The 16285-nt window shown below is 40.2% G+C and overlaps 1 protein-coding gene across 4 annotated transcripts in view; it reads left to right on the top strand.

Moving 5' to 3' along the window:
• The first annotated feature begins 393 nt into the window (after positions 1-393).
• Positions 394-16285, top strand: part of SPAG9 (sperm associated antigen 9) — a 126574-nt gene continuing 110682 nt past the window's right edge. For 2 of the 4 annotated variants that reach the window (XM_070560716.1, XM_070560715.1), the window contains exon 1: positions 394-957. In XM_070560716.1, coding sequence (XP_070416817.1) covers positions 655-957 — 303 coding nt within the window. In that variant the 5' untranslated portion in view covers positions 394-654. The remainder of the gene's footprint in view (positions 958-16285) is intronic. The other 2 variants (XM_070560714.1, XM_070560713.1) reach the window with 1 other exon arrangement.

The following is a 16285-nucleotide window of genomic DNA, read 5'->3' as shown; positions in this document are numbered from 1 at the left end:
CCTTGAGTGAACCACAACTTTTCTGGGCCTACTCTCCTTGTCTGGGAAACGGAGGCCAAACGTCTCCCGCACCACGCCTGTTGCGCGGAACAGATGAGAAAGCCCTTTATGAGCTGGAAAAAGCAACAGAAATGTTAGCTATGTTAATTCTGGACGGCTAGTCACTCTTCCAGAACCCTTCCCTTTCCTTTGGGACCCGCCCTGCAAATCCCGCCCGGCGCTGACAGTTCTCGCCACCCTCCTCTCGTAGTCTTTCTCATTGGCGAAGGCACCGTCCGCGAGGCGCCGGATGTTGACGTCACAGCTCCCTCCGCCGGCGCGCGATGACGCACTGGCTCCGCCCCCGGCCGCGCCTGGCCTCCCGCGGGGCCCCGCCCACCGGGCCGACGCGGCGCGAGTCCCGCCCCGCGGGTGACGTGTGGCGCGCGAGGCCCGGCCGCCCCGGCAGTTGGTGCAGCGGCGGTTGGGCTGAGGGCGCTCTCCCCACCCCTCCCCTCCTCCGGCCCGGGCCCCCACCCCGCCGGGCCCAGCCCCAGCCCCAGCCCCAGCCCCAGCTCCAGCCTCAGCCCCAGCCCCAGCGCCAGCCGGGCCCGTCCCGTGCGGGCCCGTGCCGCCCCCTCAGCCGGCGACGCCCCGCGCCGCCCGCCCGCCACCATGGAGCTGGAGGACGGTGTGGTGTACCAGGAGGAGCCCGGCGGCTCCGGGGCTGTGATGTCGGAGCGGGTGTCCGGCCTGGCTGGCTCCATCTACCGCGAGTTCGAGCGGCTCATCGGGCGCTACGACGAGGAGGTCGTCAAGGAGCTGATGCCACTGGTGGTGGCCGTGCTGGAGAACCTGGACTCGGTGTTCGCGCAGGACCAGGAGCACCAGGTGGAGCTGGAGCTGCTGCGGGACGACAACGAGCAGCTCATCACCCAGTACGAGCGGGAGAAGGCGCTGCGCAAGCACGCCGAGGAGGTGAGGGCCGGCGGGGAGGGCGGGGGCCGGGCCCGAGGGCGGGCCGGGGGCCGGGGGTCGCGGCCGGGCGCGGGAGGGGAGGCGCGCCGGGCCTCCTGGGGGCGGGACCGAGTCCGGAGGCCGAGAGGTCCCCGGGACCCCCGGCCCGCGTCGGAAGCCGAGGCAGGCAAGTCAGTGTCCTGGAGAAGGGAGTGAGATGGAGGAGGCAAGGCCCGGGGAGGAAGCCACAGCCTGGCATGAGGGCAGCTGGGGTTGGCTGAGGACAGAGATTTTCGGGTGTCTCGTTGCCTCTTGTAGTTTAGGGAAGTTTCCGACCACCGTGGGATAGTCAGACGGCGGTTCAAACTTTTACCACGGCGGGCTGGAGGGGGGTGGCATTTAAACACTTCTGTCCTGCATATCTGCATATGTAACTTCCGCTGGTTCCAGTACCTTTCCAGGGGGTTGCTGCTTTGGGAAGTTAGAGATCTCCCTCTTTCGGTCAGTTTCTTTTTGATGTTTTAACCCTGTTGAGAAAGAGGTTTTATTTTATGTTTTATATGCCTTGGTTGACACTTTGTCAACACTTAGATGTTGTATGGCAATACTCTGTAAATATAGGGAGTATACAATTTTATTTTATTGGTATCCCACACCAAAGCATGCCTCTATGTCAGGTGGTAACCTTGGACAGTTCCCTTTAAAAACCCTCTATTCGTAAAGGACTGGGCGGCGGAGGGTGGGGGAGTGGTTTGAGGAAGTTGTAGGTGACTGCTGGCAGCCCTTTTCAGACTGCAGTTTACAGGTGCACTTGGCCGGCTGTTACCTCTGGCACCTCAGCAGTGACCTCGGTGCCCTCACCTCGAGTCTGTGAGCCTTTTGGAGCTCTCGAGTGCAACTGATAGGTCTTTGACTTCTGGAGACAGGCAAGGATTTTAGCTTTCAGGGTGTGGTGGCATTATTTCTGTAGAACTTACCTAATGTGGGCGAGGTGTCCCATTCATCTTTGTTTCCTGAGCATCTAGCACACCTGGTGGCTAAAGACATGGTGATTGAAGGGAGCTAAATAATTAGTGAAGGAACGACATGTTATCTTTCAAAAATACTTGAAAAGTTTTTAGAATGTGAGATTTGTTTCGCAGCTCATTTCCTAACACTAAATGGTACCACCATTTAAACTTTTTGTTTTGTCACGTATACCTTTGTACCAGGTCAAGGAGTTCTTTTTCAAGCTTGACTGTAGTGAGGATTTTTACTTCTGGTTTTGTGATTCATTTGACTCAAAGGAATACCATTATGTTTGCCAAACAAAATTGACTTTATTTCAAGACTTTATTTCAAGACTATTTCCAAGGATCTAGGGAAGGAGGGGTTTAAAACATATAAGGATGGGATCACAATTTTCCACCAGTTTGTTAGCACTGTTTATAGGACAGACGTCATGTACTCCTTCTGAGACGGCAGGCGATATCTTCGTGCTCACACAGGCCCTAGCCATTGTGTGGATGGACATGACAGAGACTCGGAAATTATCCACAGGTGCACACAGCTGAGGAGCAGGCCCAGCATGACCTATCACCTGATATAAAAGAAATGCTCCCTCCGGCCTTAGACTCCTGTCAGTCCATGTAAACATGGGCAAGCTGCCAAGGTCACACGTGCCAAGAAAACCATCTGCCACAGGTTGCAGAATCAGAAAATAAAACTAACTGCTAGGCTCTGGATTATATAATAATTTCTTAAGTAAATGACTTTTTAAAAATAGGTTATCCAGTGACTTCCTTTGTGATTTATACTTTTTCAAACGTGTCTATAAATTCTCTGTAATGAAACCTTTGGGCAAAGGGCCATGACCTGAGAATAGAGAACATTGATGAAATGCTAGATGAGCCAGCTCCCAGACCACAAACATAAAACCACCTTGTTATCAGTCTTCATGTGAGATCATAAATCAAGTTTTACCCAGTACCCAGAAGTGCAGTCTCTCCTTGGCCAATATGCAGAAGTGGATTCTGTGTTTAATTTTCTGTGAGTGCTTTGTTTGTGGCCTTTAATAGGAGACTAAGAGTCTGCTATTAGAGCAAAAGCACCTCAGGGTATTTACAGCAAAAGTATTTGAGAGCATGGAAATTGTCCATCACCGGAAAGTGTCAAGTAAATTCTGAGCACCTTTGTGGAAATTTAGGAGGGTACGTGAATGAGGAGAATGTTTTAGGAGGTGTGAAGTGCTATAATCTCTTGCTTGTGGGAATTCTCAGCAAGGAATCAGAAACTTAATCTTTATTATAATGCTCTTACTTAATTTGAATACCTTCTGTTGTTTTCTTTGCTTTTATTTGAATTTTTTTGTGTCGAGTTAGCCTGCTGTTTTTGTGAGTCTTTAAAAACAACCTAAAGGAAGTCTGATTTTAGCTACGTTGTGACCAGTTTCAAATGCTAATCAGGAAACTTCATCCTATTGCTTACCACTCTTCTTTTTGGGCTCCCTCCAGCCATATGTCTTTCTGTTCCTTAACCAAGTCCTGTCTGATGCCTTCGCCCATGCTGCTCCTTTGACCTACAGTGCTTTTTCCTCAGAGCTTCACCCTGTCTAGCTTCTCACTTTTGGCTCAGCTTAAATTTCACTTCTTTGGCTAGACCTTGCCTGTCTACTCTATCCAGAGTAAGCCCTGTGAATCTGTGAATAATTTATTTGTAAATCAGTGATTTTTAAAAATGAAAATCTGGATAGAAAGTGACCTGGATAGAGATGTCATTCTTGGGAAGAATATGTTAATGGTTTTTATGTTTTGTTTGTGCAGGGTTTTTTAAAATAGACATGATTTGCTTTGAGTAATTAAAAAAAAAAGAAAAGAAAACTTCCCTGATAAGTAGGCAAATGAGTTAAGGAATCTTTTTCTTAGGAATTTAGTTCCAGGTGAGTCTTTGGGCTTTCTTTCTTACAACCATTATTCTCAAAGTGAGCGCTTATTTAGTGTGATTCAGTGGAGGGAGATGGCACAGAAAAATGAAGACGTACCTTCTTCATCCTCCCTTTGCTCTCTCCTTGCATGATAGAAGCATATGTGAAGAGAAGGGGCTGAAGAGAGACTATCTTTGCTGGGAAGATGTTAGGATTGTGTGATTTTGTGACTACTTTTCTGTAGCTTTTTGCCTGGAAAAATTGGGGTGATTAAATGCAGAGGTGAGAGATACTACGGAGAATTTTCTAATGAAAATTTGAAAAGACTTTAATCAAATCTTCATATAAAACATACACTTTGGAAGTGTATCAACATGGGCAGGAAATCAGACATTGATAGTCAGTGTTCTTTTTATTGATGTTATAGTTCTCATTCATTTATAAAGAATATTTTAATCAAAACTGTTGAGGAAGTTAATGTTTGTTTGCAGAATAGTTTACATTGACAGTTAAGTTCATCTCTTTAATAAACACTTAAAAAGGAAAACTTGAAGTCTTTTCATTGAGTTTTGTGACTTTTTATCAAGTGACAGGAGTGAAGAGTAATTTTGCGTAGAGTTTAAATTTGTTGATGATGGCTTTTCTGGGGAACTTGGGAAGTTAAAAAGTGGAAATTCCACTTTTGCTTCACCATTAAGTTTATTTTAGGGGCCAGGCCCATGGCGGAATGGTTAAATTCGTGCGCTCTGCTTCTGTGACCTGTGGTTTCACCAGTTCGGATCCTGGGTGCGGACATGGCACTGCTCATCAGGCCGTGCTGAGGCGGCGTCCCACATGCCACAGCCAGAAGGACCCACAACTAAAATATACAGCTATGTACTGGGGGGCTTTGGGGAGAAAAAGCAGAAAAAAAAAGATTGGCAACAGTTGTTAGCTCAGGTGCCAACCTTCAAAAAAATAAATAAATAAAATTTGTTAGGATGCTAGAGTTGCTAGAATGAACTTTGCTATTATGTGGATTTTATTTCCCTGAAGTGGAGCAGCAGGGGAAAGTGATTTGGTTACCTGCACAGATGATGTGTCAGTACAGGAGAACAAGTTGCTGGTCAGTGGGGTGTTAACATTTGACATCTTACATGCTTGAATCTACGTGTTATTTATTAAAGTTTTCAAGCTCCTTTTAAAAGTGAAGCACCTCTGTGGTACCTGTCCAGTAGTTTTTGAAACCAATATCTTGTGGTGTTCTCAGTGGTCCAAGAATTGGCTCAGGTGTTGACTTAATTTCTCTATTGGTTCAGATGGAGCAAGGGTCAGCAGTCTTTTGGAATGTTATGTTATATCTTAATTTATTCATTAAACCTAGGTTTTAGAATGCTCAAAATACATTTTAGGGGCCGGCCCAGTGGCCCAGCAGTTAAGTTCACATGTTCCACTTTGGTAGCCTGGGGTTCGCCAGTTCAGATTCCAGGTGCAGACCTACGCACCACTTGTCAAGCCATGCTGTGGCAGGCATCCCACGTGGAAAGTAGAGGAAGATGGGCATGGATGTTAGCTCAGGGCTAATCTTCCTCCAAAAAAAAAAAGAAACATTTTGGTGCCTCAATGATTTCTATATTACCTAAATTATTTTTATTTTTTACAGGGGAAGATTCACCCTAAGCTAACATCTGTTGCTAATCTTTCTCCTTTCCTGCTGCCCCCACCCCCCTGAGCCCCAGTGTGTAGTTGTGTATAATTGTGAGTTCTTCTGCTTCTTCTATGTGAGCCACTGCGACAGCATGGCTGCTGACAGACGAGTGGTGTAGTTCCACGCCCAGGAACTGAACCTGGGCTGCCAAAGCGGAGTGCGTAGAACTTTAGCTGCAAGGCCGTCAGGGCTGGCTATACCTAAATTATTTTATATGTAAAACTAATACGTTTAAAAACACACTTTTGCAAAAACACGTATTTTCATATTTTAAAAGATACCATTGTTTTTTCCTCTGAACCATTTGAATAAACTTCACACTGCCCCTAGTCAGAGTAGATATGTCCTTGTTCCTAGTCAATCCGTACTTCAAGACACTTTCTGAAATGAACAGTCTGTTTGTTCTCTAGAGGAGTGTGTGTCTGTGGTGATGTTGGTGGGGTTGTTGCCTTTTGAAATGGTAATCAGTTGGGTAACCATTGTTTAGCTCTTAAGACAGATCTTACCCTTTCTTTACCTTCAGAGCTTTCTGATTGTATCTAAAATACCATTATGTGTCCTTGCTATAGTGCCGTTCACATTTTTACCTAGTTAAAATCACAGAAGAGAATATCAAAATGGGTAATGTACCTAACTGGACAGGGTACGTGTAATCCCAGGATGGACTAGTAGAGTAAGGACTGCTCACTAGATTATTGTGGTATGTGCAGTAGGTAGTTGATCCAACTCTGTGCTTAATTTTGCTTCTCATTTCTTGACTCCTTAGCTTGCCTTTAACTACATGCGGCATACTTAAATCATATGGAACCTTTGGTTCCCAGGAGGGCTAGTGTTAGAATCTAGCCAAACGTGTGTTCTTTTGTTCCATTGACTAATGGCTGAGTTATTTTAAACACAGCTTTTTTGGGGCCGGCCCGGTGGCACAGCGGTTAAGTGCGCATGTTCGGCTTCGGCGGTGCGGGGTTCACGGGTTTGGATCCTGGGTGCGGACATGGCACTGCTTGGCACACCATGCTGTGGCAGGCGTCCCACATATAAAGTAGAGACAGATGGGCATGGATGTTAGCTCAGGGCCAGTCTTCCTCAGCGAAAAGAGAAGGATTGGCAGCAGTTAGCTCAGGGCTAATCTTCCTCAAGAAAATAAAAACACCTTTTTCACTGAGCTAAGCATTCATAATGAATACAGCTGTTACCTAGATAAATTATTAGGTTGAGATAAAAAAAATCATGATAGACCCAGTTTAATAATATATGTAATGTGTCTATTCAAAAGCTGATATTTAGAAATATATGTGTGTGAACTCTATATATTTTGAAACCTTGGCCCATGATATTTAGTTGTTAGTTTGGATGCAAGACTGTTTCATTCAGTCAGGAATTCTAGTGTCTAGTAGTTTGGCATAATAGGTGCCCCCCAAAATGTTTAAACTGAGCCATGGGAATTTACATATTAATCAATACAACAGAGCAGTTTCCAAGTTGAGGATATAGAATTATTAGTAGGAAATTCGAAATACTGTTTTTATTTCTTTTTAGGGTCAATAAACTTTTTCAATAAATTTTCCCCGCAGCTTTTTATTAGGAAAATCTTCAAACATACAGACAAATTAAAAGTACATTGGTCATTTGTATATCCATTGCCTAGATTCAGTAGTTTTATTTATCTACATATGTACATACATGTTTTTAAATTGCTGAACCATTTCAAAGTAAATTGCAGATGCTATGTCACTTCACCCTACAGTACCAAGTACTTATCTCCTAAAAAATGAGAGCATTCTACCATATATCCACAATATTATGTACATTTGAGAGTATTTTCTAATATTATCTTTTTTTTTTGAGGAAGATTAGCCCTGAGCTAACATCTGCCCATCCTCCTCTTGTTGCTGAGGAAGACTGGCCCTGAACTAATATCCGTGCCCATCTTCCTCTGCTTTATATATGGGACTCCTACCACAGCATGGCGCACCAAGCCAGTGCCATGTCCGCACCGAGATCCGAACCGGTGAACCCTGGGCCGCCAAAGTGGAACGTGCACTCTTAACCACTGTGCCACCGGGCTGGCCCCTCTAATATTATCTAATATTCCAATTGAATTAATTTTTAAGTATATGTCAGTTATAGAGATGAGTGAGTTGTTAATATTTTTATAGTATACTAATGTCACTTGTCTGGGAAGAAATGATTGTTTGCAGTTTAGATAGTTTTCTATAAGAAATTTAAATCTGAGATCTATAAAACTGAATTAAATTAGTTAAAATTTTTTATTTAAAATTACAGCATAAAAATATCTTGTATTATTTTTCCCCTTTGAAACATCAAGATACGGAAATTGAGAAACTGATCCTACGTTTAATGTTTTCTCTAGTAACTTTTTCTTTTGTAGTCTTATCATATATTTTCCAGGATATCTTGTTTCCGACTGCTTATCTGCTCCACTATGGTTATAGAGCCTCAGAAGAATTTTTTACTTGTAATTTGATTGGATTCCCTACAGGGAATAGGTCTAGGGTTTTTGTGATTCTGGATTCCATTATTGTCCTTTAAAGTGTATTTTTACTTGTTCTTATGTAGTTATATTTTAAGGGCTAGGAGGAAACTCCGTGGTCTTCTAGTTCTACCCTGTCCCAGTCCCATAGGCAGACAGAAAGATAAACAGACACAGCTGATCAGAAAGAACAGATATTTATTGAGCCAGGAACAGTTCTGGGCCCTGAGAATTAGTCACAAACAAATCAGACAAGGAAGGTAGCCCGTGCCTTCTTGGAGTTTATATTGTAATAAAGAATAAACAGACCAATTAATTACAGATTGTGATAGATGCTACACAGGAAATAAAAAAAGTGTTGTGATAAAGAGTAAAGAAGCAGGCACTTTAGATGGAACAAATAAGTTTCTAAACAGGTAAGCTGCCCATGCAGGAAATAAGTCATCTCGTAAGAGTAATTATTTAGATCTGAAACTTTAGGCATATGTATAAGTCAGAGTTTCTCCTACCCCTTATTCTTGAAAATTCCGAAAAGTAAGTAGCTCTCATAAATGTGTTTCCTTTGTTTTCTGTCTTATTCCTTCTCATGCTTGACTTCTCAGCAGTGTTTGACTTTTCTGGTCACTCCTTCTTTAAGAAACATTATATTTTGGTTCTGTGGCTTTGACATCTCTTGGTTTGCACCTTACTTATCTGACCACTCTGTGCATTCCTCTTACATTAGTTTTGTGTTTGGTGTTCTTTCTGAGGTCCTCATTAGTTCTCACTCTGCAGACTGCCTCGCTGATATTATCCATTCCCATGCGTCAGTTACTATTCATTGACTATTCCAAAGTGTATATCTCATTCATTCATGTAACAGATATTTATTGAGTGTCAACCGTATGCCTGGTACTGTGTCCAGAGGATATAGGGTGAGTAAAACAGACAAGATTCTTCCCTCATGGAGCTGACAGCCTATTAGGAACTTTAAGGCCACATCTCTCTCTGGAGTTTCAGATTTGTGTGACTGTTGTTTATTGGACATGAATGTCTCCTGACAAGTCCAAAACTGAACTTATTTCCCAAGCCTGCTCCTCCTGAATCCCCTGTCTTTGTGAGGGATACCACTGTCCACATACCTGGTCACCATCCTTAAACCTTCTCTCTCCTGCATCCCCATTACTACCTTCTTTTGTTTCCAACTTTTAAGTATTTCTGGAATCTCTTTACTTCTTTCCAAATCCATTTCTAAAACTCTGCTACAGGCCACCAACATCTCTTGCCTTGCCCTGAATCCAAACTCCATGGAGCTGGAACTTTGCATCATTCACACTGTATACTAGTGTCTGGTACATAGGAAGTACCCAATGAATATTTCTTTTTTTTAATTTTGTTCTTATTTTTATGATTTTTATTACGGTAACATTGGTTTATATCGTTATATAAATGCCAATGAATATTTCTGAATAAATGAATGATGACTGAAACTGTCCCATAACTGATCTGTCTGCTTCCAGTAGTGCCAACCTATAAACTGTCAATCCCATTGTACCCAGATCTCTCCAAAATGGAGATCTGGTCAGATCATTTCTGTACTTAAAAGCCTTTCGTGACTCTGTCTGAAGTTCTGGAAGTGACTAAAGTTCGTAACATACATACAAAGCCTTGTAATCTGGCTGCTGCTTATCTTACCGGCCTCTTCTTTTCCTTTTTGAGCCATACTGAACACTTTGAGTTTGTTTTGTGAAAAATGTTCTCTTCAAGCCTTCTTAAAAGCTGCTGCCTTGCTTGGCACTCTCTTTTTCTTCTATTGCCTGGCTAACATTATTCATCTTTCTGGTGTCAATTCTGGGATGTCTTTTATGAACACCCAAGTATGAATTGTGCCCATCTTAAATCTTCCCACAGCATACTGTCCTTCGCCTCCCGTAGCACTTCCAATGTTATATCAGACCTGTTGCTTTAATTCCCCCACTAAACTACTGGGATGCAGGAAGTATTTAATAGATGTTTATTGGTTGGTTGGGTGGATGGATGAATATGCTAAAGGTCAAATTGCTAAGCCTAACTATTTAAAGTTCTCTTTTGTGCATTCAAGTTATTGTCCTTACTGTTGGTGCCAAGTTATGCTAAAATTCAGAAAATTCTTCAATAAGTCCTTTGACTTTGGCATATACAGAGAAACCATGACTTCTCCTGAGTATAGTTACTGCAGATGCTGCCTACATTTCCTATACATAGTCGATACTCTAGAAATATTTATGCATTTTCAAAATTGAAGTATTAAGATCGTTGGAACTACTGTCAAAAGTATTGTAGGGATTACTTCTGCATTTGCAAAGGTTGGGCTGGGTGATCTTAGAAGTCGTGTTAGCACCATGATTCTCTGGTTATTTTAAACTTAATAGTGGCTTTCTGTTGTATTTTTATTCATTTTAGCCACAAATAATTTTTTCTAAGTTACTGGTTGAGAAATAAGTTGGTCTGTCTGAATAAATTTTCTACACAAATGAAGGTTTAAGTGCCAAAACTTAATTTTAACTGTTTCCTTAGAATCTTTTGGTAGACATTTTTAATTAGGATACAGCAGTAGTACCCTACAGTAACAAATAAAGTGGTTAGTAAAACATTTTCTATTTTTGAAGAAAAATTCATTCTGAAGAATAGTAAGCACTTATTTCTTGGGCATTGAAATCTGTATTGGTTAAAAGCATCTGCTAGGCTATTGTGGTATGAATCAGATTTCTAATTTTAATTATCAAATCCTCAATTTGAATTTTCTTTCAGTTACCTGTTGTCCTAGCCTCATTTTTTGTTACTGCTACCTATTCAAAAGCAGATACCTTTTAAAAAGTTAAACAGGTTGCGCAGAAGTGTGAAATCAAATAAATAGGCTTTTGTAAAACCAGAAAGGTAACTTTTTAAGAAGAGTTTTGTTTGTCTATGGTTCTTTGAAAATAGTCTACTTGAACCTGTTTGATGTGATTTGGGAAACTTTTGATGGAAATTACCCATTAATTTGTGACTTGTTTAGTTTTTACTCTTTAAAGAATATTTTTATGCTGGGATAGAAATGCAGCCAGTAATTTACTCAGTTTTAAACATCTGTAACCTAGCTGAGGGCTAGGAAGTGAAAAAAGAAGATTTCTGAATAGCTAAAATGAATGTCTCAAACTCTGTCTAGTAGAGTTTATATCTTTGGCCTACTGAAGAAACATTTAAAGGCAAAGTGTTTATTTACCCTTATGTTAAATAAAATAGTTTATTAGCCCTCAACAGGTTATAGACAAATTAAGGTTATAAGCAAATTAAGAGGGTATCTATTAGAGAAAAGTACTTATAACAAATGATAGGTGTCTCTGAAGCAGGACTGAAAATTAAAAGAAGTAATATAGCGCAGTGGCCAAGGACAAGGGCAATAGGTCAGATTGCCTTGGGTCAAATCCTGGCTCTGTTACTTCCTAGCGATGTAATCACAGACAGGTTTCTTAATGCCAAGCCTCAATTACTTAATCTGTGAATAGGGGTAATAATAGTAACAAGCTCCTAGAATTGTTGTGAGGATTATACGAGGAAAATGAGCTTTTCAAAGCTCCAGACATTTGGTTAACATATGCTAAATGTTACCTATATGTCTGATATCTACGTACCTGTCTATCCATCCCATTTATTCACTTATAAAACAGATGTTAATTAAACACTTTGTGCCCAGAGTTAGGGGTGCAAGAATGAAAAATCTAGGATCCTGTCCTTGAGGAGCTCATAGTCTGGTGGGGAGACTAAAGTAAATGACTAGAGCAGCCTTATGTAAGCATTCTAAACAAGTACAGTATGTGCGAGGTGCTAAAAGCCTAACTCAACCTGAGGCACAGCTTCTCAGAGACAGGGTGGCATTTCACTGGGTTGTGTGTCACACAGCCAAAGTATGAGAGATTTGAAAGTGTGTGATGTGTTCAGAAAACTGCAAAAACATGACTTTTTTTGATATGTTTAAATAGTAAATATTGGATTTCCGTATGTTCTTTAAAAATATATACTAGTACTTCTGCCACATAGGGGAGTGGCAAGAATTGAGGTCGAATAGATAATCAGAGGTAAGAAAGTAAAGGGCTGTGTTGTCAATTTTGGATTTTTATCTTGAAGGCGTCACACACTATAATGAAGTATGGTTTATAATCATGATTCACAGTGATTTGGAATGACTGTTACCAACAAAAGGTTACATTTTATTTGATATCCTCCATTTTAAGGAGATAGGTGTGTATGAAATTCTAGAAACATTTTTCATTAAAATGGATATGATAAAAATGTTTTGGGGGGCTGGCCCCATGGCCAAGTGGTTAAGTTCTCGCACTCTGCTTCGGTGGCCCAGGGTTTCGCTGGTTCGGATCCTGGGCTAGGACATGGCACTGCTTGTCAGGCCGTGCTGAGGCAACATCCCACATGCCACAACTAGAAGGACCCACAACTAAAATATACAACTATGCACTGGGAGGATTTGGGGGAGAAAAAGCAGAAAAAAAAAATAAGAAGATTGGCAACAGTTAGTTCAGGTGCCAGTCTTTAAAAAAAAAAAGATGTTTTGGTGCTTTAGTTTATCTTAAAAATATGATTATGAAGAATACTTCATTTCTTTATGATACTAGTCAACTGATAGCATTAATATTGTTGACTTAGAAAATTTTCATCCCCCTAGCAGACTGCTTTTTTTTTTTTTAAAGATTTTCTTTTTCCTTTTTCTCCCCAAAGCCCCCCGGTATATAGTTGTATATTTTTAGTTGTGTGTCCTTCTAGTTATGGCATGTGGGATGCTGCCTCAGCTGGCTTGATGAGCAGTGCCATGTCCACGCCCAGGATCCAAACCAGTGAAACCCTGGGCCGCCAAAGCGGACGCAGAGCGCAAACTTCACTCTGCCACAGGGCTGGCCCCTGCATTTTTAAAATATAGACTAACTTGATTTTTTCTTCCTGTGAAAATTTCACTTTATATAGTTACCACCATATCGTTTCTTAAAATTGTTTTTATTGTGGTAAAATATATATAACATGAAATTTACCATTTTAACCATTTTTAAGTGTACAGTTCAGTGGTGTTAAGAACGCTCATGAGCCAATCCTGATGGCCTAGTAGTTAAAGTTTGGCGTGCTCTGTTTTCTTGGCCCAGTTCACTTCCTGGATGCTGAACCACACCACTGGTCTGTCAGTGACCATGCTGTGGCCGAGGCTCACACAGAAGAACTAGAAGGACTTGCAACTAGAATATAGAACTATGTACTGGGGCTTTGGGGAAGGGGAAAGAGAAAAAGGGAACACTCACTTTGTTGTGCAGCCATCACCACCCTCCATCTCCAGAGCTTATTCCTCATCCCAAACTGAAACTCCGTAGACATGAAACACTAACTCCAGTTTTCCCCTTCTCCTAGCCCCTGGAAACCACCGTCCTACTTTCTTTCCCTATGAATTTGACTGCTCTACATACCCCATATAAGTGGAATCATACAATATTTTCCCTTTTGTGTCTGACTTACTTCATTTAGCATGTTTTCAGGGCTCTCCGTTTTTGTAGGATGTATGATAATTTCATTCCTTTTTAAGGCTGAATACTATTCCATTATAAGTATATACAAGTCTCTTATCAGATATATGATTTGCTAATATTTTTCCCATTATGTAGGTTGTGTTTTTACTTTGATGATGTCCTTTGAAGCAGAAAAGTTTTTAATTTTGATGAAGTCCAATTTATCTATTTTTTTCTTTGATTACCTGTGCTCTTGGTGTATGTATAAGAAACTATTGCCTAGTCCGAGGTCACAAATATTTTACACCTCTGTTTTCTTCTAAGAGTGTTATAGTTTTAGCTCTTACATATAGGTGTTTGATCCATTTTGACTTATTTCTGTACATGGAGTCCAAATTAATTCCTTTTCATATTGTCCCAGCAGCATTTGTTGATGAGACTATTCTTTCCCCATTGAATTGTCTTGATATACTTATGCTAGTATCATCCTGTTGTGATTACTGTAGTTTTGTAATAAGTTTTGAAATTGAGCAGCATCTTCTCCAACTTTGTTCTTCTTTTTCAAGATTGTTTTGGTTATTCTGGGCCCCTGGAATTTCCATATGAATTTTAGGATCTGCTTGTCAATTTTTGCAGAAAAGCTAGCTGGGATTTTCATAGGGATTTTGTTGAATTTGTAGATCCATTTGGGGAGTGTTGCCATCTTAACAATATTAAGTCTCTTGATCCACGAACATGGGACGTCTTTCCATTTATTTGGATTTTTAATTTCTTTCAAAAGTGCTTCGTAGTTGTCAGAGTATAAGTTTTGTACTTCTTTTGTTAGTTTTATTTCTAAGTATTTTGTTCTTTTTGATACTATTGTAAATGGAATTGTTTCCTTAATTTCATTTTCTGCTTGTTCATTGCAAGTGTTTAGAAATACACTTGATTTTTATATATTGATCTCATATCCTGTAACATGGCTGAACTCATTTATTAGTTCTAATAGGTTCTTTTGTGGATTCCTTAAGATTTTTTATATACCACATCATGTCATCTGCAAATAGAGGTAGTTTTACTTCTCTCTTTCCAATCTAGATGCCTTTTATTTCATTTTCTTGTGTAATTGCCCTCACTAGAACTTCCAGTACAATATTGAATAGAACTGGCAAAAGTGAAATTTTTGTCTTGTTTCTGATCTTAGAGGAAAAGCATTCAATCTTTAACCATTAAGGATGATATTGTGGAGTTTTTGTAGATGCTCTTTGTCAGATTGAGGGAGTTTCCTTCTGTTCCTAGATTGCAGAGTGTTTTTGTTATGAAGGGATGTTGAATTTTGTCAAATGCTTTTTCTGAAACTATTCAGATAAGCCAGTGCTGTTCAGATACATTTTTAGGTGTTTTTTTTTTTAACATCCAGAAATATTTTGCTTTTGACAAGCCGGAAGTTAAATTTTGTAACTCAAGTTTGAGTAGTATAAAATTAATCCTTAAAAAAGATGTATGTGTGCACCTGAAAATTAAATTATACATGAAGAGCTAAAATAATGACCCTATTTCCCCTTTGATAGGATGGTCAGGGAAGGCCTCTGGGGATGTAGCATTTCAGTTGTGACATGAAGGATGAGGAGGAGACCATTAGGGGACAGTTCTGGACAAAGGAAATGAGGCTCTAAAGTAGGCAACAGTTTAAAATTAGGAGTCAACCCGTCTAGAGGAAAGGGAGGAGACAGGAGATAAAAGAGGCATGGAGAGCTGATCACTAAGTGGGCCTTGTGGACCAAGGTAGAGTTTGGGTTGTAGTCTAAGATTGTATTCTAGTAGGAAGCCATTGGTGATCTTCAATCAAAGCAATAAAATGGTCATGTGTAATATATATAATTTTTTAAGTATGTTTAATACATACTGAAGTATTTATACTGAACTTATATGATATTGAGATTTCTTGGGGGAAAAGACACAGAATACAGGTAAAACAAGATTTGCCATATGCTGATAATTGTTGAAATTGGGTGATGGTACATAGGGATTTATTATACTGTTCTCTACACTTTTATGCATGTTTGAAAATTCCCATTAAACATTAAAAAAAACACAGAAAAACAACTGGACAGAAATGGTTATCTACCATTTTTTTATTTATAGACATTTTCTAAATTTTCTTCAATAATATATTACTTTTTTTCAGGATAACATTTTCAGATTTTGTTTTGGTAATAGAAGAATGTTTACCTAAGAGAGTCAAGTGTTGAAATAAACAGTAGTGTCAAGCTTTAAGATCTGTAAATTAAAGTCAGAGATGTAAAATATTGACCACATACCTATGGAAGCACAAAACTGTGTAACAAAGTCAGTAAAGCATTACTTGGCTGTTGTAGCAAACTTCAGCATCACACTTTTTTAGGCTTTATCAGTGTGGTAATCAATTTCTGCTCGATAGCCTCTGTCATAGGCCAGTGAGTTTTTCTTCCTTCTTGTGTTTTTGGGTAAGACAGTAGAAAATGAATGTTCTCTATTTGCTGCGGTGATTAGTCACAAGGACTATAAGGAATATAAAATATACAGATGCAAGAATAGTGAAGCTCATGTTGAATAAATGGTCATGGTCGGTTATATACAATTATGAATGATACTTTGGGCAGTGAGTAAATTCTTTCACACGTGTAGTACTTGTTTGGCTATTATTTCCTTTAGTCATCTTGTTTACCTATTTTTCCTGTTTACAGACAAAATACATGCTCTTTCTAAAAAACAAAACCAAACCAAGACATTACAGAAATACTTCT

Source organism: Equus przewalskii, chromosome 10 (genome assembly GCF_037783145.1).
Source record: "Equus przewalskii isolate Varuska chromosome 10, EquPr2, whole genome shotgun sequence".
Taxonomy (NCBI): Eukaryota; Metazoa; Chordata; class Mammalia; order Perissodactyla; family Equidae; genus Equus; species Equus przewalskii.
Note: the sequence above shows the minus strand (reverse complement) of the source record. Positions and strands in the feature narration are given on the sequence as shown.